The 26,552-nt window shown below is 33.5% G+C and overlaps 1 protein-coding gene across 29 annotated transcripts in view; it reads left to right on the top strand.

The window, feature by feature from the left end:
• The window catches only part of C2CD5 (C2 calcium dependent domain containing 5), a 94,977-nt gene that overhangs the window by 8,456 nt on the left and 59,969 nt on the right, over positions 1–26,552 (top strand). For 8 of the 29 annotated variants that reach the window (XM_036889344.2, XM_036889340.2, XM_036889332.2 and 5 more), the window contains exons 3-8: positions 2,994–3,165; positions 5,543–5,638; positions 7,921–8,076; positions 11,300–11,498; positions 15,344–15,468; positions 21,311–21,396. In XM_036889344.2, the coding sequence (XP_036745239.1) occupies positions 2,994–3,165; positions 5,543–5,638; positions 7,921–8,076; positions 11,300–11,498; positions 15,344–15,468; positions 21,311–21,396 (834 nt within the window). Of the gene's footprint in view, positions 1–2,993; positions 3,166–5,542; positions 5,639–7,920; positions 8,077–11,299; positions 11,499–15,343; positions 15,469–16,449; positions 16,602–19,512; positions 19,705–21,310; positions 21,397–22,010; positions 22,044–26,552 lie in introns of those variants that run through there. The other 21 variants (XM_036889323.2, XM_036889320.2, XM_036889318.2 and 18 more) reach the window with 6 other exon arrangements.

The following is a 26,552-nucleotide window of genomic DNA, read 5'->3' as shown; positions in this document are numbered from 1 at the left end:
TCTCTTTGAATTTGATATTTCATAAAAGTGGAATCATAGGATATTTGTCTTTTTGTGTCTTGCTTTTTTCACACAGCATAACGTTTTCAAGGCTCATCCATGTTGGAGGGTGTATCAGAAATCCACTCCTTCTTATGGCTGAATAATATTCTATTGTATGTATGTATGTATGTATGTATGTATGTATCTGTTATACATTCTTTACCCATGGAGCTATTGATGGACACTTGGGAGTTCTGCCTTTTGGGGTTGTCCTGGTGTACAAAGATCTGTTTGACTCCTTGTTTTCAGTTCTCCGGGTTTGTACCCAGAAGTGGAATTGGTGGTTCATGTGGTAAATTCTGTCTTTAGCTGTTTGAAGAACTGCCAAACTGCTTTCTACAGTGGCTGTACAATTTTACATTACCAGTAGCATGTATGAGAGTTTCCATTTTTCCACATTCTTGTCAAGACTTGATATTTTTCATTTTTCTTCCAAAAATCATAGTCATCCTTGTAAGTCTGAAGTGATATTTGCAATATAATTTTAATATGAATTTTTAATACACATCATATTACATATGATTTCTTATGGCTAAGGACCATTTGCGTTTCTTTTACTTTGAAGTGTTGCCTCATATTTTAACCCCAAAGAAGATATTTAGAGATGACATTATAGAGGTATGCCTCACAGGACTGGTGACTAGCTTAATACAAAGAAGGTAGATGTGAGGTGGTGTCTCATTGCTTTTGATTTGCATTTCCCTAATGAGTAGTAATGTTGAGCAACATCTTTTCATGTGCTTATTGGCCATTTGTGTGTCTTTGGAAGATTGTCCATTTAAGTCCTTTGCCCATTTTTAAGTTGGGTGGTTTATCTTTTGTTGAAGTTCTTTTTATGTGCTGAATAGTAAACTCTTATCAGATATATGATTTGCAAATATTTTTTTGTGTTCAGTAAGTTGTCTTTTCACTATGCACAACTTATTTTTTATTTTTTTTTATTAAGGTATCATTGATGTACAATCTTATGTTCAGGTTTCACATGAGCAACATTGTGGTACTACATTCCCCCTATTATCAAGTCCCCACCACATACCCCATTACAGTTACTGTCTATCAGAATAGTAAGATCCTGTAGAGTCACTACTTGTCTTCTCTGACTATGCACTTTTACTATTTTTTTTATTTTAGTCAACACCAATTTATCTGTTTTTCTTTTGTTGCATACCCAAAGAACTGAAAACAAGGAGCTAAACAGATCTTTGTACACCAAACTACAGTGTCCAATGAGAGATGTATTTAGTGTCAAATGAGTGAATCTGTTGTCAAATCTGAGGTCTGTTTTTTTTTTTCCTGAGTTTTATGTTTTTAGCTCCTAACATTTATGTCATACATTTTGAGTTAATATTTGTAATGGTGTGAATACAGGTCCAACTTTATTCTTTTCCATGTGGAAATCCAGTTGTTTCAGTGCCATTTATTGAAGAGAGTGTTCTTACCCCACTGAATGGTCTTGGCCCCTTTGCCAAAAGTCAGTTGGATGTAGATGTATAGATTAATTTCTGGACTTCTATTCCATTGGCCTTACGTATCTGTTCTTATGCAATTACCATAATTTTTTGATTAGTGTAACTTTGTGATAAGTTTTGAAAGCAGGAAGTGGTAGTCCTCCAACTTTGTTCTTTTGTGTTAATCTTTTTTTTTGTCAGGAAGTATTTTTATTCCCTTCTTATTTTCTTTTGTGTACATGGTGTATAAGCACAGATTTTTTTTTTTTAGCTTCTTCCAAAATTACATTATGTATTTTGAAAAATCTATTGTTGCACATGTATTAACTATTGTGCCATTTTTAACTATATTATTAAGGTAAAAATGTGAAATATTTGAGTCAGAGAAAGTAATTAGATCATCTTGCTTACACAGTTTCAGATGGAATTAAAATTACAAAGTGTATCTTCATTACCTTAGAAAACATTTAGGTGCTTACATAGCTTCATTTTGATGGCTTTTTCCTTTTCACATAACCTAGAAATGGTTAAAAACAAATGGTCTTGGTCAGTTACATTGTTATTGGAACAGTAGGAGGAGGTGGGCTTTATGTTTTAGTTTTCATAATACTGTGACATTCATATTTAAGAAAATGAGTATTTCATTTTATTGATTTATAATACTGGTAATTTTTAAAGCTATAAAGTGCTAAACGTAGGTAACTTTAAAAATAATATATTTGGCTGGAGGACATTATGCTCAGTGAAATAAGCCAGGCGGAGAAAGACAAATGCCAAATAATTTCCCTCATTTGTGGAGTATAACGAAGCAAAACTGAAGGAACAAAATGGCAGCAGACCCAGAGACTCCAAGAATGAACTAGTGGTTACCAAAGAGGAGGAGAGTGGGAGGGTGGGTGGGGAGGGAGGGAGAAGGGGACTGAAGGGTATTATGTTTAGTACACGTGGTGGGGGGATCACAGGGAGGACAGTGTATCACAGAGAAGGGACATAGTGGATCTCTGGCATCTTGCTGCACTGATGGACAGTGTCTGCATTGGGGTATGGGGGGGACTTGATAATATGGGTAGTAAATATAACTGTAGTAACCACATTGTTTTTTCATGTGAAACCTTCATAAGAGTGTATATCAATCATACTTAAAAAAAATTTTTTTTTAAATGTATTTGTACTTTTCTGAAATACAGGATTTTGATAATATCAGTGAACTTTAGTAACGAAAGTTACTAGCCATTTTCCTTAAAATTTAGTGAATTTACTATTTTGCCTAGAGCTTCTAATAGTCCTTAATCATTTTTGCTGGATATCATAGGTACAGTAGTAAAACACAGGATAACGTGTAGAAAAAAGAATTAAAACCTTTTATGTGGTAATTGTAGAGAGAAATTTGTAAGATTTTTTTTCAGAAATTAATAATCTTTTACGTTTGGCATACATATACATACATTTGTGGTAATGAAGATTTTAAAAGTAAAAGATTTTAATTTTAAGGTATGCTTTTAGGTGGATGATGAAGATTTACAAGATGAACCTCTACAAATCACAGTTCTTGACCATGATACCTACAGCGCAAATGACGCTATTGGTAAAGTGTACATTGATATCGATCCTTTACTCTACAGTGAAGCCGCCACAGTCATTTCGGGATGGTTTCCAATTTATGACACCATACATGGTAAGTAGTTTATTTTAAGAAAATGTAGTCTTTTAAATTTATCCTTAAAGATTTTGTGCTGCATTTGGTGGTTTTAAAATGTGCATCTTTAAAATATGTCTTTTTAGTAGGCATGCAGTAGTAAAACATTGTTGGTAGAATTGTTACTTTCCTGAACATAATGAAATTCCTGCTGAATTTGTACAGCAAAGTAGATGCGTTATTTTAAAAAATCACTTAATGTTGATAACTCTGCTTCTAGAACATATTTTCAAGTGGATACTATTGGTATTTTCCTGCTTACAAATTCTTCAAAGGCTTTTTGTTGCCTGAAGCAGGGTTCTCAAAGTGCAGTCTTGGGAGATTATCCTAGGGATACTTGAGCTACTTTCACACGTTCTGGAGGTGAGATTAGAATCATTTTCAGCATAATTCTTATGTATATTATGTCATTTACTATTTTCACTCTCATTTTCTTACAAGTGTACAGTGGAGTTTTCTTGAAGTTTTATAATGCATGTTATTGCACATTGATTTCAGAGCAGAAATGAAAATCAAATCAAATTAACTTAGGCCAAATAGAAATTTGCAAAAATGTAACCAGAGTGCCACTCTTAGCACTACATTTTTCTCCCAAAATAGAGTTATGAAAATGTTTTTTATGTTAATATAAATGGATTTATTATTACTTTAATAAGTAAATATTTTAAATTCTTAGTTTTTGTGTATAATATAGTAAATATTGATAATGACCAACATAAACAAAAACACTTTGCGGTTCCCCCAGAATTTTAAGATTATAAAGGCATTCTGTGATCAAAAAAATGTGAGAACTGTTAGCCTAAAGATATGCCATCTCTTCAGGATGACAGAGACCCAGAAGGAACTGGCAGATGCTTTCTCTCTACAGTCTCATATCTTTCTGCCTATCTTATATTTTTGACTTGGAAATTCCATTAGTAGTGGTTATTATAAGAAAATAAGATTTCACTGAGGTTTATGTAAAAGAATGTCTATTGTGATAGGACAATTTTTTTATTTACTAATGTTTAAAATGGTAAAATAAATTGGAAAACAGAATTTACTTATATAAATTAAAGCATATGTAAGACAATGAACTACACAGCCAGAGCAAAAACTATGTTTTCAGAATGCAGTGGCATAATGAAATGTGTAGTATATTATGCATTGCAAAATTCAGATTATAAAACATTATTATAGGATGATTCTGTATTGGTTTAGAAATAAAATCATTGCATGTATGTGATATTGCATAAATTGACAGTACTTGATAACATGTTTATCCTTGGATAGTTTTATTTCTGGACTACAACCTTACTTTTCTTTTTGTCCTCTTTTCATTTTTCTTTATTTCCTACAATGCATATGTATTACCGTGTAATCAGGAAATAAAATCCAGTCAAAAATGATATATTTTTTATTAAAGTATCATTGATATACAATATTACATTCAAAAATTATATTTCTAATAAAGCAAGTCACTAAAGAATTAACCTGAGCTTGGATTAAAGGCAATAGCTGTGTGAATGAATGAATTTTTCAAGCATTTTATATTTAATATTGTTTATAGTTGGTTTAGTATGTTTATGGGCCCTTTGTTAGGAACATAATCTTTAATTATTTCAGTGAATAAATGAGCAAGTCAGTTTCCTTATAGGGCCTTCCTCCACAAGTATGAGTTTGACATGAAGTCAGGACAGTCAATTGAAAATAATTTAGTAAATGTTTAGACTAAGGGACTAAGTCATTTGTATATATTAGATCATGTCCTGAAAAACTCTTCTTGGAGTTTTAGCTCCTTTTAATTTATCATATTGAAAAGAACAAAACTGCTTTTGTGTTTAATCAGATTCTTGTAATAGTTGTGAAGAGCATTTACTATGGGATCCTGAAGATCTGACTTTTAATCCTAGTTCCACCACTTACTAACTATTGACATTTTGCAGATTATTTAACTTTTATTAAACTTTAATGTTTTCCACTGTAACATGGGAGTGACAGTACTATAGAAGTTACCTTACTGGGTTGGTGTGAGCACTGTGATATACTATGTGTAAAGCATTTAAAACATTATCAATGCTCAGCAGATGATATCAACATCATCAATTTAAAGGGGACTCCTTTCCAGTTAGTCTTGGTTCAAATAAGTGGAGACTTGTGGTAAAAATGAAAATTTATTCATTCTCTAATGCATACATGTCCTTCAGAAAATGTAATAAACTCCTGTGAACAAAAACAATTAGGAAACAAAGTCAGCATTATGATTATGATTGATACATTATTTTAAAATCATTAATTAGAATTTATTTCCTTGACTATTTAATTGTACTTTATTTGCTTAAGGTAGAAACTTAATTTTTTCCTCTTGATATTATAGGTATCCGTGGGGAAATCAATGTTGTCGTCAAAGTAGACCTCTTCAATGATCTAAATCGATTTAGGCAGTCATCATGTGGAGTCAAATTCTTTTGCAGTAAGTAAATACATTTTATTACTCATTTAGCAGGAAATTTAATAACTGTTAAATATGGAAAATCAAATTAATATTTCAGAAAGCTAATGGAACACCTATTGTAATTCAGTATTAATGCCAGAGAGAAAATTGTTAATGTTTTGGAAACACTGTAGCTCTGGGGACTATTTATCTGATTTAAAAGAAAATGGTATCTAAGTTTTTACAAGTCCCTACAAAGTTTGTTAGAAAAATCCATTGGGATATGTGGTATGCAGGCTGTTGTCTTGGGGGGTCAGAGGAGTTCGTGGTGCAGCTGGGAGGAGGCCTTCCCCCACCCTGCGCAGGCCCCTTCTCTAGCATCTGGAAGCAATCATACTGAGCTTGCTGGTCAGCAGTCTGTTAATGCCAGTAGGAAGAGTAACAGGTTAAGATTTTGGATTCTTTCCAGAATTTTAACAAAGAATCCATATATTAGTGAAACAACGTAATCTCATTTACTTCAGTCTGATGTTTAATGTTACTGGGTTCGAAGGTGGAGGATTGATTGCTGAAGCACTACATAAAAATATGACACTGAAATATCTAAGAATGATTGGAAACAAGTTTGAAAATAAAAGTGGAATATTTTATTTGCTTCAGTACTACAAATTAATTCACCCTGAGAAAAATGGGATCTAATAACTGTGGTCTGGGCATGCAAAGTGTGATAGCTCCTCACAGAAAAGCAAACAATTAAGAGATAAACCTAAACTGACCTATACTTTGTGGTGGACAGAAAGAGTCTGCAGTTCATCTAGGCCACATGTGGAAAGAAAATCACTGCCTCGTTGAACTATTCATGTGTGAGCCTGATATAAAAATTGTGGTATAAAATAGTTAGGTGATGTACTGTATCTGAACCGCAACCTGTACTTCCTTAATGTCTGCTTGCCAGTGTTCGGCAACAGCATAGAGGGAGGACTTGTTGCACTTTGAAAATCAATGAAAACAGACCCCACATTCTCTAATACCTACATTTGGGGAAATAAATTTGGTGAGGCTATGTGAGTGGCATATTCAGACTTAATTCAAATGGGTGGTCTGAAATCAGGTAATACAGATGTGGGGCCATGTGTTGTGGATGGACAGGTGTATCTTGCAGAAGTCCCCAGTGGTTTTAAAAAGCATTATTGTTGGACACTAACTTAACAGAGACACTTGGATCCACTCATCTGATGCAGGTTTTACTCTTGTACCAGCCAGTTAACACCTATGAAAAATAAGCTCTAAAATAATTTGTACATATTTGTCTTATTACTTTCACAGAGATTAATATTGCCTATTAATTTTTCTTACATTAGAACAAGTTGCTTCCATCAAATGTGTAAAAGATACGACTTTATTAAATTTGTATAACTGTCAAAAGAGAAAAAAGGAAAACCCAGTGGTATTTTACTCTAGTATATACACTGTAAGATAGGAGCAGAGCACTATAGCCAAGCACTGTGGTGCTGTCCTACATTACATAGGCTTCTACAGGCTCACAGCTCCTTGAGTGCCATGAAATGTGGGTTGGAATTGGGCAGATCAGGGTAATTCACAGCCAGCAGGGATGAATGGGGTTTGAAAACTCCTAAGTAGTTGAGTTAGTTTCAAGGCACAAATGCCTCTTTTAAGAGACTAGTTTGGTACAGCTGTTCTCAGGTTCTCCCCTTTTTGAATCTGACCAGATCTTATTTAAATCCAGTGACATTAGGTGTTCCACATATTAAATGAGTCTGTTAAGAAGTACAGTGACTGCTGAACCAAATGGCCATATGGCCATGGATTATTAGAAACTGTGGGGCTGTATGACTCCTCAGATTATGTCAGAAACGCAACAGTTTGATTTTTGAGGCTGCAGCTATGTGGTGTACTAACTTTTTCAAAGGGCTTTGAATAATTGAAGTTTTTGTATTATCCACTTCCTACCTATTTATATAATTATCAGCCACCTAACTTTAATCTTAATTTTTTAAAATTTTGTGTTGAATGCTGCTTAAAGTTGTCTATAGCTATTCTCTAAATTATTCAAATAAAATTTATATCTACTATGCTTACATGAGAAAGGTGACAGGTCTCAGGAAAGAAAACAGTTATTCTAAGAATAAAATGAAACTTAGAAGACTGACTGAAAGTATTACTATTATCACATTGGGATTGTCATAGTAAAAGGTGTTCTTATATATCCAAAAGGTAAAATATAACTTAATGATACAATATTTTAAAAATATATTTAACTTTTTGATAAATAGAAGCATAATAGAAATTTCTTTTAATAGCAACATCTATTCCGAAGTGCTATAAAGCTGTGATAATTCATGGATTTGTGGAAGAACTTGTGGTCAATGAAGACCCAGAGTATCAGTGGATTGATCGAATTCGCACACCAAGGGCATCAAATGAGGCCAGACAGAGACTCATTTCTTTAATGTCAGGTATTTTTTAAAAACAACTTTAATACGGGTTGACTTAATATTCTTATGTTTTTCAACTTTGTTTTGACATGCTATCTGAAATTTTACAACGAAGGATATGAATTGTAAGTGACTGATTCCCTTCCCTTGGCCCCATCCTTCTGAACACACATGCATTCCATTTTATAACAGGAAATCTGATTCAGAAGCTTAGAGATCCTTCTTAACTAGATAGTAAAAGGGCACCCTGCTCACGAAGTGGCAAGGTTGGAAGGAAGCCTGAGCAAGACGGTAGGAAGCTGGGTTCTTTGTAATCAGAGTTTAGGTACAGGCATACCTCATTTTACTGTGCTTCATATACACTGTGGTTTTTTAGAAGTTGGAGGTTTGTGGCAACCTTACATCGAGCAAGTCTATAGGTGCCGCTTTTCTAGAAGCATTTGTTTATTTTGTGTCTCTTTGTCTCTGATTGTGGTAATTCAGCATTTCAGACTTGATTGTTATTTGTTACAGTAATCTGTGGTCAGTAACCTTTGATGTTACTGTTGTAATTGTTTTGGGACACCCTCAACCATGTCCACATAAGATGGCAAACTCAATCAGTGTGTGTATTTTAACTTCTCCACTGGCCAGCCATTCCCCCATCTCTCATCCTCTCCTTGGGACTCTGTTTCTGGGACACACAATATTAGGCCAGTGAACAACCCTACAATGGCCTCTAAAATGTTCAAGTGAAAGGAAGAGTCACATGTCTCTCGCTATAAATTAAAAGCTAGAAAAGCTTGTGCCAAACAGCTAAGTTGTGAATACAAAGGAAAAGTTCTTAAAGGAAGTTTAAAGGGCTAACTCCAGTGAACTCATGAATGATGAGAAAGTGAGCGAGCCTTCTTGCTGAGTAAGGGAGAAAGTTTTAGTGATAGGTAGAAGACCAAACCAGCCACACATTCCCTTAAGCCAAAGCCTAATCTGGAGCAAGGCCCTAACTCTTTTTAATTCCCTGAAGTCTGAGAGAGGTGAGGAAGCTGCAGAAGAAAAGTTGGAAGCTAGGAGATGTTGGTTCATAAGGAAAGAAGCTGTCTCCAGAACCTCACGTGTAAGGTGGAGCAGCAAGTACTGATGTAGAAGTTGTGGCAAGTTATCCAGAAGATCCAGCTCAGATTATTAATGAAGGTGGTTACACTAAACAATAGATTTTCAGTGTAAGCAAAACAGCCTTCTGTTGGAAGAATGTGCTATCTAAGACTCATAGCTAAAGAGGAGTCAATGCCTATCTTCAAAGTTTCAAAGGACAGGCCGACTCTCCTGTTAGGGGCTAATGCAGCTGATGACTAAGTTGAAGCCAGTGCTCATTTGCCATTCTGATAATCCTCGGGCCCTCAAGAATTATGCTCAATCAATTCTTCTGATGTTTTAAAAATACATATAAAAGGAAAAACAGCCTGCATGACACTACAGCTGTTTACAACATGATTTACTGAATATTTTAAGCCCACCATTGAGACCTACTGCTCAGAATAAAGATTCTTTTCAAAAGATTAGTGCTCACTGACAATGTACCTGGTCAACTAAGAGCTCTGATGGAGATGTACGGCGGTGTTAATGTTGTTTTCCTGCCTGCTAACACGGTATCCATTCTGCAGCCCATGGATCAAGGAGTCATTTTAACTTGTAAGTCTTATTATTTAAGAAATACATTTCATAGAGCTAGAGCTGCCTTAGATAGTGATTTCTCAGATGGATCTGGGCAAAATCAATTAATTGAAAACCTGCTGGAAAGGATTCATCATTCTAGATGCCATTAAGAACATTTGTGATTCATGGGAAGAGGTCAGAATAACAATATTAACAGAAGTTTGGAAGAAACTGATTCTAACCTCTTGGATGACTTTGAGGGGTTCAAAATTTCAGTGGAGGAAGTGACTGCAGATGTGGTGGGAATAGCAAGAGAATCAGAATTGTAAGTGGAGCCTAGAGATTTGACTAAATTGCAGCAATCTCAGGATAAAACTTTAACAGACGAGTTGCTTTTTATGGATGAGCAAAGCAAGTAGTTAATCTTGAGGTGGAACCTACTCCTGGTGAAGGTGCTGTGAAGATTGTAGAAATGACAATAAAAGATTTAGAGTATCACATAAACTTAGTTGAGAAAGCAGCAGCAGGGTTTGAGAGGACTGGCTCCAATTTTGACAGTTCTTCTGTGGGTAAAATGCTATCAAACAGCATTGCATGCTACAGAGAATGGTTTGTCAAAGGGAGTCAAATTGATGTGGCAAATTTCATTGTCTGATTTTAGGATATTGCTACAGCCACCCCAGCTTCAGCAACCATCACTCTGTTCAGTCAGCAGCCGTCAACATTGAGGCAAGACCCTGTATCAGCAAAAAAGATTACAACTTGCTGAAAGCTCAGATGGTGGTTAGCATTTTTTAGTAATAAAATATTTTTGAATTAAGGTATGCACATTGTTTTAGACATAATACTATTACATACTTTATAATAGCCTATGGTATAGTGTAAACATACTTTTATATGCACTGGTAAACCAAAAAATCAATTTGATTCGCTGTATTGCAATATCCACTTTATTGTGGTGGTCTGCAACCAAACCCAGTGTCACTGAGGTATGTCTGTAATCTCTCTAATGTTTTCTGTTCACACATTGCCTTCTCATAGTCCTCTGACAACTTGTTACAGCTCCCTCTACTCCTCCCTGCCCCTCTTAACCTATTAAGTTTTCTTTCTTTGTATTGAAGAACTTGTTTAGCATCTAAAGTTTATCTGTATATATGTGCAAGTGTGTGTGCGTGTATACACAACTCAGATGATAAAGTATAAATATGTCATATTTATATACAATAAATACATATATCTTTAAATATAAAAATATATTTACAATTATATTAACATGTTAAATATAATATCAGTTGTATTTAATTAATTCTTATAAAGATAAGTGTGTTAATGTTTACATGTAACAATATGTAATACTTTATTTAATATATTAAACAATATACATCCTTTTTCATCCCTGTATTTCTAGAACTTAGAAGAAGGAAGAATACCAGGCATATTGTAGACACCAAAGTTATTTGGTCATGCATGCATGAATGAGTGAACCTTACTTCCCGTGTCTGTGAAGTGTAGCCAGTATCTTACCTCCCTGAAAGTAGGAGGCTGGGGTAGATAATCCTTCAGGTTTCCTGTCAAGTTCTAAAAAGCTATGGTTTTCTTCCTTTTTCTGTAGGTGAACTTCAGAGGAAGATTGGCTTGAAAGTACTTGAAATGAGAGGAAATGCAGTCGTTGGGTACTTGCAATGTTTTGATCTGGAAGGCGAATCTGGTTTAGTGGTACGAGCCATAGGAACAGCATGTACACTGGATAAACTAAGTAGCTCGGCAGCATTCCTTCCTGCATGTAATTCTCCATCCAAAGAAATGAAGGAGTAAGTATGAATCAGTGATTTGTTCTTATGGAGCTTTTATCATTTACCTGTACATTTTCATTTGATTTGAAACATTTTAGTAGTTATTCAACATTCGTCTTTTTCCTATGATGATTTTTCCTATTAGAAACGACTATTGAAATTTGAAGCTTAAAAGTATTCAGATATACTATTAAGACAGTATTTATTTGTACTGTCTTAATATGAAATTCCAATTATATAATATAAAATTAACCTCATTTCAGGTCTGTAGAGACTGTATGTTATATCTAAAGCATAAAATGAATGTTTGTGGAATTTTTATCCTCTGGGGAATGCTTAAAACCCAACACTGTGTCTGAAGATCCAGTTATGCTTATTATTAGCAACACATATAGAAAGCAGGAAAGATTGCCTTGTGTCGGGGTCTCAAACAAATGTCTACAGAGGCCAGGCAGTTTATATAAGTAAAATAATTGGGTATAATTAAATAGGAATACTGGGGACTGTGTAAAGCTGATATTGGCAAACTTTTCCTATAAAGGCCAGATAGTAAATATTTCAGGCACTGGCCATGTAGTTTCTTTGTTCCAAGAAAAGGAGTTTGCCCATACTGAATTAAAGTAATTTAGATTCATGTTTTTTAAAAAACTATGTGTGATCCAACAGAAAACACTTCTTTTGGCTGGATTTGGCTTATGTGTCATCATTTGTATCTAAAGCAGAGATTCTTAATGTGGTGATGGGGCTGTCGACATGGAAATATTTGAAACGAACGTTTTCTGTCATAGTGATTGAAGCGAGGAGGAAGATTATGGTTGGGGTCTGGAAATGCTGACTATCCTACACAGCAAGGGACAGTTCTGTACAACAAAGCTTTGTTCCAGTCCAAAATGCCAATATTACTTTCATTGAGAACTACTGAGCTAGAGATTATTCTAGGTCGAGGGTTAGCAAACTTGCTGTAAATGATTGGAAGGTGCAAGAAATAATTTATATTTTTCTAACAGCAGCTGCCCAGCTCTGCCCTTGTAGCGAGAAAGCAGTCACTGACCCTATGCAAATGAATGAATGTCAGCTGTTTGAGTACAACTTAGTTATCTATAAAACAGATGTAATATGTGGTTTGCTGACCCCTGTCCTATATTGTCAGGGAGTCAGAATTCTGTAGTCAGAAAACCTGAAATGTTTCCCAGTTCAGCATTAGTCAAGACAGGCTGGTGAGAAAACAGTCACCACCTTTTTTAATAGTGAGGTTTTCCTCTTTATCTTAAGCTATTTTTATTTCCTTTCCGTTGGTCTTCAGTTATTTGGATTAAATTTTAATCACAACAGAGTACAGTATAATATATATTGCTTAGTTTTATTTGGAAATACATTGACAGGTGAAGTAATTGTTTCAAATAAGTTGAAGAGTAAGTTTGCTTTATAGTCCATTTAAAATATGTCTTAAAAAGATATGAATAGCCTGCTTCTACAGGTAAAGTCATATCACATGATTCAGATGTTTTTCTTTTTCCCTATTAAATTTAAATTTTCCATACAAAATCCGTATGTGGGTTTCTCCTCCTCCTGCCATTCTCCTGCCTTAGCTACATTGCCTGCAGGGGCCTGGCTTGTGCAGTTGTGATGTCTGAAGTTTTCTTCTTTTTGCTGTTACTTTGTGAAAGAAAGCTGTGTAGTCAATCTGTTGGTGGCTTAGAATGATAGATATATGGAGAGTAGGGGAGTAAGTTTTGCCTACTTTCAGGAAGAGTTCCATGAATGTAAATCTTCTGGAGTTGTTTTTTCCTTTTCTAATCTTTGTCCTTTTCTAATTTTGCTGTAGCCAGTTGCATTAAATTGTCAAATATTCACACCACAAAGAATTGAAGTAGCTTCATTAAGATTTTGTGAAAGGCATCTTGCTACTCAAGTCATTATTATTAAAAAAAAAAAAAAAGTTCAGTACCCAGGCTGCTTTATTTCAACCAGCTTCTTTGTATTTTTGATAGTAAGTTTAGCTGCTAGTTTAAAATTGTTTTATGACTTAGCTGATTAAAATTATTCTGGAATTTAATTATAACATTGTTGATTCTACACTACACAGGAATTTGACAAAAGGTAGTTTGGATTGTGTTGCCATCTGAATGGATTTAATATTGGAAATACCACTGAGGTATTATTGTAAGGCAGCCCTTCATGCAAGGAAACTGATAAGAGTAAGAACTGCAGGAATACATTAAGGTGATACTCTAGTGTATTTGGATTTTAATTTGATGTCATAGTTTGTTTTGTTTTATTTTACCTTTATTAATGGTGTGTTCTCTTCAATTCGCTTTTTCCTTTTAGATATTTAGTGTAATGTATAATATAAATCTCTTTGGTGTTTTCGCTGAATTATTTTGATTGTAGAAAATGCATTTAAACATGATTTATTGCCTCCCTTAAAAACAAGTAATTTCTAAGAGACTAGCTATAATTTATCCTCTGAATGGCACTGATTCTTTTTAGACTTTTTTAACTCCAACAGAGAAAGAAGAAAGAAAAATAAAACCTCACTCAGTTGTTTGTGTACAAATAGATCACCAATGAGATGATTTTCACCAGTTATATTAAATACATTTTTAATTTAAACCAGCACAGAAGCAGAAACATATATCCTATGGGAAAATTAGTGATATTTTCAGAAAGTAGTCTGTAGACCCTATGAGAGACCATTACTGCCAATCTGTGATAGCTTGTGTTTGAACCTTGACAAATCACAATTATTGGGAATGTTCACTGGGCAGTAGAAAAGAAAAGGCCAGGAAAAGTTGGGTTCTTTTTAAAAATTGCCCTGCTTTTAATTTGAATTCTCAAAAGTGGGAGTGATAGTTTTTCAAAGTGTATACTTGTGATTCTTTGCCCCTCATTGTGCACAGGTGAAGGCACTGCACAGTGAGAGGATGACTAATGTGAAGTCCAGGGTGTTTCATTATATCCCTTTTTCCTCATCCAGTGTCACTGTGCCCATTTAGCCAAAATGGTGAGAATTTTAAACATTATATATGAATATATATCTGTGTATCTGATCTAAATATATCTATAAATGCACATACTGCAGAATGTAAGTTGGTACCTTAGAAAATTTCATTTCAGAATGTACTTTAAATAAAATAATAAATTCTGTTTAAATTTAAATAGGATTCTGTTTGAAAGCTAGACAAAAAATCATTTACATTGCTTTATTAATGTGTTTTTAAAAGCAGTTTTGTTACCACTGAATCTAATTTTAAGCTATGTAATTGGTGTACTGAAATATGGGAATGTTTCTATCTGCTTATATCCATTCGGCTCACTCATTTTTCTTTATGCTGTCATTTTCATATCCTTAAGTACTCCTGTCTTGAGATTCTAGACATAAGCAGTTATTTTAAACTTTCTTTATAGAAAAATATAATTAATTATATCAGCAGTTATTCACATCTCAGTTTCAAAGGTAATACCAGAACTTTATATTTGATTTTTCATGCTTCTGGGTATTTTCTTCCTAAACTGCTGTACTGAGCTCTATAGTAATAAAAATAATACAAAAATTTTAAAGCAACTTAAAATCCAAATCTTAGTTTTTTTTCTTATTTACTTCTACTAACTATTGGGCTGGCTATTTTTTCTCTGTTCACAGGCCTAATTTATTAATGTGATCCTTTAAAACTATAATGATATCTTAAACAAATTAATATTTAGCTATTCTTTTAAAATTTCAACTTGTTTTTTTGCATGCTAGGGATTAAAAGTAATTCCTCTTCCCTAACTAAAGCTCCTTTCAAACTATTTTAACATAACTTTGCTATTTGTGTACGTATTGTTCTCTTTTCTTCCACTTTGGCCACAAACTCCCTCAGGTCTCCGCTGGTTCATCCTCCAAGCCATGGATGCCGCTCGACTCACAACAGCCCAATTCACACTGCTACTGGCTCACGACTTACTCAGAACTTCTCTGTGTCTGTTCCCACTCTCATCTATGCTGGTACGAGACTGCTCATCCAGAGCTGGGGAAGGCAGGCCCAGGTGGAGTGGCTACAGAGGGCAGGCAGGCAGGCAGCTAGGCAGGCACCACAGGTCTGCTTCCGCCTCTCCCCACTTCAAGTCCAGCTGCAGTGAGGAAGTTCTGTATTTAGCCACCGCGGAGGCTCTAACTGCATGGGAGTGAAGGTTCTCTGCCAGCTTCCAATGTCTCTTCCATAGATCCTCTGAGAACCCTATCTTGTATATGGATACTGTGAGTTTTTAAGAGAATTCTCCAGTATGTATTTTTGCCGTTATTTCTGCATTTAGTTAGAAATTAAATTGCTAATTGGATTCTAAATGAAATGGCTGCCAAACCTTCCAATTTGCTTACTTTTTTAATGTACAAGACCCGTTACATAGGTAGGGTCTGTTGCATTCTGTGGAAGAGAGCTATTGGAAAACAGGTAAGCAACTATTTTGCATAAAATGCGATGTTTCTGTGTAGCTATATTCATTTTTCTCTGCTGTGTTTTTAGCTGTGGCACTCTTGATGCTATAGGATAAGGAAACATTTTTCTTTTCAAGATACCTGTGTGTGTGCAAATATAAAAACAGTTGTGAATATTTACACACACCATTTGCAGTTACCATTTTTTCTTTTGTAGCTTAAAAAAGCATTGTTTATTTGAAAATATTTTCAGTCATGTATTTTTTTTCTTTTTGTTTCTCCTTTTAATATTTTTTATCCCCTTGGTCCGTCATTTCATGCTTTTTTGCTTTTTTACTTGGCTTATTAACTGTTTCAATGCAGATAAATTAGTTCTCTGGAGAATGATGAATGGTTGAACAGCAGTTGGTTGTCTTTGGCCTCATACCGGCTCCACACCTAAGAAATGAGTGCTGGCCCTGCCCCAATACTTTTCTGGGTTTGGATCATGCTGCCTTCCGTCAAGTCCTTTGGCACATGATTGCTTAATATTTCTCCACCTTCTTCTGGCAGGATTCCCTTCAATGAAGATCCCAATCCCAATACTCACTCATCAGGACCCTCAACCCCTCTGAAAAACCAAACTTATTCCTTTTCACCTTCCAAGTCCTACAGTCGGCAGTCCTCTTCTTCTGACACAGATTTGAGTTTGACACCCAAAACTGGTAAGGCGCACTTTCACTCACTGTTTCTTTTTTTTCTTTATTTTCCTTTATTTATTTTTTTTGTTTCTTTGTCTTACTAGCTTTCATCCAAGCCTTTCCTCCTGTTTTTGGCATTTAAGTTAAAATGTTGAATACTGATCATTTTTAGTTACTGTAATTAAAATATGGAAATTTTGTATAGTTCAGAAATGATCTGTTCGAAGATCTACACCAGATGTATAATCATAGTGTAGATGTGAAATCCGAGATTTATTTTTGCATGTAGACATTTTTCATTTCATGCTCAAGTTAAGAGGAATAAAATCTTAAGACATTCAAATGGAAACCTTAGATGCCTGCAATCTTCATGCAGTGTAAGCATTTTTGAATTCATTGTTTCTGTCCATTTCTGAATTCTAAGATTTTATATGAAAAAAATCTTGAGAGCAACTTAAATGGTTATATTGGAATACATACATATATATTTTCCTGTTATTTAAAATGTTTGGTTTTGGTAGTCTTGCTTGCTAGGTTAGAAAATGGCAGTTTTGCTTCACTTACCGTGTCTCTCTCAGGGTATGAAATTTAACATTTTTCCCTCTCCTATTTGTATTTTGATGAATAATTTCTCTGAGTTTTTAATGAATATATTTTATGATAAAAAGTGACAAAAAAAATCTAGGTCCTTACTCCTTAAAATAGAAATTAATGTATTTAAATAATTAGATTTTAATTCTTAGTAAAAATTTGTAAGTTTAAAAGTTAATGGTTTACAATTTTTGTAAATAGTATTTTTATCTGGCAGTTTTCCTCACCAGATCAATAAAAATATTTTACGTAGTTCTTATGTGTTATTTTAAATTTATTACCTTTAACAATCTTATTTTTGTGTTAGACAAGAAACTTACAAAATGACTCCAAATTTTATGAGGACATTGAAAAGATATCTAATCCCAAAACCAGTGCTACTGCCAAAGTATAAAGAAAGGACATTTTTAAAGAAGCCCATAGATTTAATCTGTTTTTTATGAATATAGTCTCAAAATGTGAAGAAGGTAATTATGAATACCTAATTCCTTGAAAAGAATAGCTTTACTTTTATATATTCATAATCATGAATAATATTTAAAAAATAATGTGATATTTGATAATGATGCTTTGAAGTGTGATCTTAACCATTTTTATGCTATAAAAACTGAATGATTCAAAATGTAGTAAAGTTGTTTTTTTTTAAAATAAAGAATGAGATTCTTGTCTTGATATTCATAACAATCAAAACAAGAAAGACCTGGGGTGGTATTTGAAGAATAAGTTTCCATAATAATATTTTTGAGGCTTTGTCCATTGGCTGTTTTTTGTGTATTCTGGGTTACTTTTCAATATTCTTACCTTTATTTTTCTTTGCCATGCCAAAAATCAATTTTTGTAAGTATAAGTGTTTCCTTGGTCTTTGTTTCTTTTTCTTTAATTCACTACAAAGGCCAAGTCTAAAAAAGATTGTGAAATAATAAATTAACTGAACCAGATGTTTCTTCTCTTAACTTTCAGTAGGCAGTCAGTTATATTAGCAATGAAAACTTCTTTGCATTTTTTTAACCTCCATATTTTTAACTTTTAAAGACTCATTTATAATAGAGGTGGTATCCTCATGGATTTTTGTATTTATAGGCTACCTCTAAATAAATTGTTTTATTTTGACTATCATTATCCACTATCTTAATAGCAAATGTATAGGAAATTAGCAATTTTTAATCCTTCGGCATTATCATGTGTACTTCAGTATCTTTGAGTACTCCTGAGGAGCTTTCCCACTTTTCATGGAGATTTAAATAGCAAATCTATGATTGTTTTAAGATCTCTGAAACTGTAATTCACCATGTATTTCATGATTTTTTGTCTTCTAATTTATGTATATACAAATTCAGTCTCTTGAGAAATAGTGGGAATAGATAAGCTGATTATAATTGATTTATTATATGTAAACTGTGGAACCAAAATTAGAATAAAGTTAATAAAGCTTAGATTGGGAAAGTGTTTTTTTCTGTTTGTAGTTAAAACTATCCCCTGTTTTTCAAAGCTCTTGTTTTTAAAAATTTCATAAGATTTATTTCTGTAGATTCTAATTTTTGACATTTTACAAAGTTTTCTTTTCTTTTTTTTCTTTTCCCATGCCTTCAACTAGTAGGAGTGGAATTTTAGAATGCTAGTGTTAGGATATTGATTGACACTTGATTCAAGCTAATTTTTACTTTCTTAGTTAGGCCTTTAACCAAGTATAGTTTTTGTTGGCTAGAGGGTATTAGCCCCTTAGGTACTCAAATCTATGTAAATGAAATAGTAATATGATCAGACTTGAGTATTTTAAATTTTATGGGAAAAGAAAAGTATTAACATACATCTCAAAACTGGACAGAAGTTAATCTTTTATTTAAAATGAATAATGGCAACTGGTTAATCTGTTAACTGAGTTTTTTAATACTCATTAAGTGGTATGTTTCAGTTAGTAACATTTAAAGAATCGTACTTTACCTCTTTAAGGATTTGTATTTGAGCCAACAAGTTTCTGGCTTTAAAAATTTGTCAAGTGTACATTTTTAACCTTACACATTCTAAAGCAAAAAAGGAAGATTATTTAAGTGTTTTTAAGAAATCAGCTAAAAGCGATTAGGTTGGCATAAGATCCTCTGTTAGTGATTTACAATATGTTAATGAATACGAAGGTTATAAAGGTTTTAAGTTTTAGACTGTGCCTTTTATTTTTATTATGTTGGATAGATGGTCTTGCTAATGAGTTCATATGCTTAATGTAATTTGTGTATGCATTTTAAAATTCATTTTACTGTTACGTTTTGCTTCATCATTGCTTTCCTTATTCTGCATTTTCTGGTCATCTTCTGAATCTGCATCTTTTCTCTGCTAATTTCCTCCACAGCACCTTACCCACAGGGGCCTAGGATTTACCTGTGTCCCAGCTCCCCCTCTCTCTCTCCTGGTTCCCTTCATCTTAGACAGTCCTGTCTCCTCCTCTCGGAATCTAGCCTTCCCCCTCATCATTCTAGCCTTGTCAGCCCAGTTCTGAGGAAAAGTGTTTCTTTCAGTGAAGAGCTGTTCCTGGCTGCTTCTGGTATGATCACATTATGTCAGCTTTTTAATCCCTTTATTTTAAATCAGCTTTGAAAAAATTATTTATTTTATATTATAAAGAAGTATTGGGTATTTTACACAGGACGTACTTCTTATTTTTCTTATTGACAGAGTTAAATGATTAGAATTATCATGAGGACATGATTGAGGACTGGTAGATAATTATGAATAAGCTGCTAAAACTATTTTATATATTAAAAAAATGATATGTCTAAGGACATCGATGAGCATATTTCCAATAATTATTAGGTTCTCATTATTAGAGTTTCCATTTTAGATGCTTTACTTTCTTTCCCTTCATACCAATTCTGTTCATGTTGGACCTGTACCATCATGTTGCTAAACCATATGGTTACATTAGTAAATACTCTGTTTGAATCAGTTTAAGTCTCATTTGGATATTCTTTTATTATCCATTTTTTTTCTGTCCATTGCATTAATTTTCAAATTATTCTGAATTTTCTGATGTTTCATTTATCTCTACAAAATAATATTTTATTTTATGGCTTTCAATATGCTTCATATACAGATCTTAGTTTCATTTATTTGTTTAGTATTGTATAGTCTCTAAAAAAACATGTTTAGGTTACTACAAGAAATATGAATTTCTTTTTTATTTTAAAATAACAGAATGGGACTATACATATGCTAACCTTTGTTTCCTTATCCAAGAACAGCTAAAAATGTAAAAGTGAATTAGTTCTTCTTTAAGTCATTGTATTAAATTTGTATGTATCTTTAGTTTTGAAAGGATGGGATTAAATATTAAGTCCCGTGCATAGAGCACTGGCTTCTCACCTTTCCCCTGCTTTCTGTAATTCTTTGGCCATAGTTGGTCTATTGAAATTATCAAAAGAATAAAATAAGGTAGGGAAAGAACTTTAAAATTAAGCCTTTAAAAAACACATTTAAGAGCTTGGGAAATACAATTCTTTCATCCATAACTGTGTACATTTGTGATGTGTCTATTATATGTCCATGGTTTTTAGTTTCTTAAAAAACTTTTCTGTTGATTTTTGCTAATAAGTGTTGAAAATTGAATATTATTACATTTCTGTCATAAATTTTATGTTTAGGAATGGGAAGTTGTCAGGAAATAGATTTGATTACATTTCAAAATTGCCTAAAATTCATGCTCTCTAGAAAATTTTGGAATGGAATATTTTAAATAAGCATGATTAGTGCTTTTCTTCCGTATATTTACTTTTAAACATTTTTCTTTTGTTTGAATATTCTTAAATTCGTTAACATAGTAAGTAATTTGAATTATCTTGAATATTATTGGAAGACACAACTTTTAAAAATTAAATATTATACAAAAATTCATTTTGTTAATGTAAGTTTTAAAATAGTTTTTTAGAACAAAATAAATCTATATCTACCTGTGATCAGTAGGACTTTGACGTTCTGCTTCTAAAGAAAACTGAATAAAATGGAGTAAATATGTGCTTAGTTGCCATCACAAATACTTTAAATATTGATTATTTTAACAGATTTTGACTCATGATAATTATGAAGATGAATGCAATTAAACTCTGTTTCTATAGTTGTTTCTTGGTTGTTATTTATGTACTGATGTTCTGTAGGAATGGGAAGTGGTAGTGCTGGAAAAGAAGGGGGGCCATTTAAAGCTCTTTTAAGACAACAGACTCAGTCAGCATTGGAACAGAGGGTAAGAGCCATTCGACATTCTTTATTTTTACACTGTTAATACGATTTTGTTATGCTTCCTTGTACTTATAACTTACTTCATAGACTGGTTTTGATCATGTATCTATAATACTATAGTTTCAAAGTCCAAATATTTAAGGTATCCAAATAATTTGTTCATGAATAAATTACTTTTAATTTGGAATAATTCTAGAACTGTTTTTGTTTTTTTTCTTCCAGTCTTATATTAGAGATAATCTATTTGGAAATATCCATTGAATGATGAAATCATTTCTTATTTTATATTGGTTATAAATAATATGTAAAAGGAAATAGTAGACGTTTTTCTAGAAAAAAACATTTTAGTTGTATTATATTAAAATAACTCCTTAGCATATTAATATTTATTTGTTGAGATTATTTTTATCTGGCCAATCTCTTAAGGGTAAGAAATGAACAGTTCCATATTTCTACAGATTAACATAAATAATGTGGTTACTCTGTATGAATACATCTCTTAATGATTTTAAGTTTAATATTTAGTTAAATATGTTAAATGGGAAAATGAATAGTTGAAGTTTTTGGATGATATTTCTCTTTTTATTTTTTATTTTTTTGTATAACTTCATTGCTAAGGGAGGATCGCCTCATAGGTTCTGTAGAAGGCGGGTATGTTTCTGTACATGTGTGAGAGCCTCTTTCTTGTATTGGTAGCTTTTGTAGTTTTAATCTTGGTCATTTAAGTTTTATTTCAGCTTTAACAAATGTTGCCAGCTTTTTTTCTTTTCATAATGCAAAGTTTTTTTTTTTTTTAATTTAATAGCACTACAAGGCTCACGTGTTTTTTTCTACTTAACTAATACAGTGCATGATTTTATATGTCATACAGTTACTTGAAGGCATTGTTCCATAGCTTCCATTATGCCTGATTGGAAAGTTACATGCATTTATGGAATTTTCTTTTACATGTTCCATTGTACACTAGCATTTTTTTACAAAATGGTGAAACAAATACCTGTAAAAGGATGCAGTTTATGAAACAAAGATTTCTGGATACAGGACAATAATTTATTATTATTATTATTTTAAATAAAATAAGCCAGTGCTTGGCTTTATACCCTGTGTCAGGCAGCAGTTGCCTTTCAGCTACTCTCACACCTTGTTATGCACACAAGCTGATACCATGGAAAAGCCCACCTAAAACATTCGAACCACCCACTGAACAGAGCATAGAGAAAGACGAAAAACGTGGAGAAGAGGGTCAGAGTGAGAGTGAAGATGTATGTGCCCACCTACCATTTTTTAGGTCAGAATGCTCTTAACTCTTTGCTGTCCCCAGTTTTATAATCTCTCCAGAGTCCCTTACATGAGGAATTTTCCCTGTAGTCATTCTAGACTTCCCAGATTCCCTGTCATCTAATTACTATTCTAGAATTCACATGGGCAGGAAAACCTGGGTTACCTTGATGTTTGGTATAATGAGATTCTACCTCTATTTTGCCTATGACTTTGCTACATCTACTAAGAACTTTCTGAGCATCTAGCTTTAAAAGAAAAAAATACTTAGTTCAGTGGAAATTGTTTGGATTCAGTTTGGATAAAATTTATGTTTTAAAACATGCTTTTAAACAGTCTGAAAATTCTGGACCCATGAACACATTGGGCATATATTAGTATATAATGTTCATGGAATTAACAGCCAAAATGTGGAGAACTGTAGTTATCATTTACAACTTTGTAAACCTGAGTTGGCAATGTATTCTACCTTAGCTAACCTTGATAACAGGTACTTGAGTTTAAGAGACTGCCTCTCCACCCTTTGTACATAGTAAATACAAAAAGCATTATGATCTTTGCCTTTCCCATTCATCTGTGGCTGCCATTAGTATGGTTTTGTTTTGGGAAAAATTTGTACGGAGTTATGAGGAATTCTCCCCATATGTGTAGATATGCCTGAACTCTGTTAAGTTGAATACTAGATCAAGTTGAACACATGATCCACTTATATAATTTTTTATATTAATTTTTAAATACTCATTTCTCCCCCTTGCCACCCTTAATAAATTGTTTTTTTTTCCCTTGAGGAAAAGGGAAACTTTATTTGTTCAACATCTTTTATGTTAATGGCTTATTCAAGTAGAAGTTCTCAAAAATAAAAGTGTAATTTTTTTCTCTCCTGAGCAATAAAAAATAAGTTGACAAGATCTTGGTAATAGGTATCAGATATTTGGGAGATGAGAAATGGAGATAATAGTTTTATTTAGAATTGGATTCCATCTGTTAACTATTTGGTATGAAGCAAACATTTATTTTTCAATATGACTTTTTTACACATAAGAAAAATGAAGGTGTTTTTTAGATGCTGGGATATATATTTTTCTACAGTAAAGAAACCTAGTTGACTAAGTTTAAACTAGTATTTACCAAATACATTTATCAGGGAATCTTTCCATTTAAAATGCCTATTAGTGAGGAACATACTTTGGGAAACCGATATAAAGCAAACTCTTGATGAATTATGATCTTTTTAGAATTGGGGCTAAAATTATACAATAGATCATAGTAGAAATCTGGCATGGAGTTTTATATCTAGAAAGTTTACTCTAGTCTCGGGATAATAAAAAGAATATCTGATTAAAAGATATTTAAATATCTTCTAAGAAAAATCCTATTTAAGTCTTAAAAACATACTCCCAGGTGTTCTCAGCTTTTTCAGATAGCATGGTTTTGAGCACATGCTGTTAAGTCAGTTTATGCTGTATGCACTTGGCTTATGTCACAGCAACAACATATGAAGACTTGTCTAGATACCACAGGGCAACATACTTTTAACTATTAGGACTTTCCATAGAAAATGCCTTCTACAGTAGCTGAAGTTCTCATCAAGGCATTGAAAGCAGGGTATGCTTGGGCTGATCTTAAGGAAGCTGTCCTTTTCAAAGGAAGAGAACCTATGAATTCAAGTGTAATAATAAACTAGAGATTAAAATCAACTCTTTAATTCAGTGTTTTAGCCAGAAATGTCAAGAAGCCAGATGATAACAGTTTGTTGCTAGGCCCTCCTGAATTCAGTGTTTCACCTGAAACCTAATAGATAGAATAGAATCTCCCTCATGGGTATAGCAAAGATTATAAAGCCTAGTTTTTAGATACTTGGGCACAAGGCTGGTACTTTAAGTATTCCAGAGAGTCACTGGTGATGCTGGTGGAAATAGGTGTTCATAGCAGCTGGCTGCAGATGATCAACAGTAGCTCTTCTGTGGAGGGTTGTCTGAAGATGTAGTTTTGGTGGAATAGCAATGCCATTATTAGGTTAAATATTGCGTGTGAAAGTGAGTGGTGTGCTGATTGGATGAACTAGGGACATGTAGGACAGAGTTTAAGTTGGCAAAGTGGGCCTGCCTCTTTGGTCAGCCATTCCCCGAGTTTTTCTGCTATGACCAGCTCTAGTATGATGCCTCTTGTCCCTTTTGTCCCATCTTAAATTTGCAAAGAAGAGTCAAAGAACCTCAAATAGAGAAATCATTTAGGTGCATTTTTCATACTTATCTAAAATCTTATATACAGATGTTTTCCAATGTGTGAAATTACCTAACTTATTTCTGTTTTCTTAGAAGGAAGTACTACTTTCTATTTAGCTTCCAAAGATTTTAGTTTCAGTGTCTCTTGCCCAGAATATTTGAAATGTTTATAAAGATTAAATGTAAAGTGCTTTTTTACACTATGCCTCAGTATTTTAAGGAAATTGAAAACTTCATTGTTCTTAAAATTGAAAAAAAAATCTTAAGACCTAATTTATTAGGTAAAATACTCTAGTTTCTAATAGCATAAGCTTACCTATGCATTTCTCATTTAAAACATAAATTTAGGGGATTCAGATGGAAATAAGGAGGCATTTTGACTAAACAGTTTATAATACATTGAAAGTGAAATTCCCCTTCCATCTTCTCCCTTTTCCTCCTTTTCCTCTACTTATCAGCGGGGCCAAACATACCCACTTCCATTGACTGTTTTTTTTTTTCTTTTATCCTTTTTTAATATAGCTTAGGTTTTTCTTAACCTTTGTTAATTTAAAGATTACTTCCAAGTTTTAACTGAATTTATTTCTAAGTGTGTGTGTGTGTGTATATGTATACACACACACACACATATATAAATTTTATGCTGTGTCTTCGTGGGTTACTGAGGTATGCAAGAATCTTTGCATTTGTGCTAAATGACTCCAAGTTGCTATGCTTTGTGAATTATGCTTTTTGAGTTCGTATTCTCCATGCTTTAAGCAGCCAGTCAGTAATCTTGCCGCTTTTAATGTGCCTGCTTCTAGTAGTCCTTGTATCTCTTTTATCTCCTACCTTTTATTTGCTGCGTATAATCTGCTGTGGTTCAGAAGAAAAGATACTGATAACTTTTAGAAAATGTTCTTAGAATTTTATGTTTGTAATTACTGTATATCTGAATTTGAATATGATCTGCAGGGATCTCCTATAAAGTACATGAACTTTAGTACTTAGAACTGTAACAGTTCTTTTGACTATTGAGAGCCCTGTTTTGCTTATTTTCCAGTTCTCAGTTATGTTCTGAATAGCTGAGGCTACTGGTAAGTGACTTCTGGTTAAGTGAGCTACATTAATATTGCAGCCAGATAAGTCAGGCATTAACTTCCTCTTACTTGCATCCAGTTTGCATCTTGTGAGAGGGGACCTCTGTATTTGGGCAGCCACAGGAGCTTCCCTTTCATCCTGGGTGTTATTTCAATGAATATCCTTTCTCTCTTGCATGCTTCTCTTTGTCTCTAAATTGATGAGATTGATGTCCTTGAGAGAGAAGGAGAGAATAAAGTTTGGAAGAGCTTGTGGAATTTGATTGCCTCCCTGGCTGTCATCTACATACCTCTCCCTTTTCCTTAAGGTGTATTTATGTCCTTATATTTTCTCCTGCTGCCCTGGTTTTGGTAGGGTAAATAATCTCTCACAAGGATTCTGTACCCATCTAACTCGATTTTTTGCCCTAATCTTCACCTTTCTATGTATCTCTTAACCCACACTGCTCATGCCATCCCCCCATCCCCACACTCCGAGTCCCACGTTCTTTTAGGGCTTTTGCCCCAGGCCTTTAGAGGCTTTGCAAGTAGCCTACAATCAGGTTTGTATGCAGGGGGCAGGGTGGTCTACCCAGCTG

This window comes from Manis pentadactyla, chromosome 14 (assembly GCF_030020395.1).
Source record: "Manis pentadactyla isolate mManPen7 chromosome 14, mManPen7.hap1, whole genome shotgun sequence".
NCBI lineage: Eukaryota > Metazoa > Chordata > Mammalia > Pholidota > Manidae > Manis > Manis pentadactyla.
This window is presented reverse-complemented; position numbering and strand designations above follow the sequence as displayed.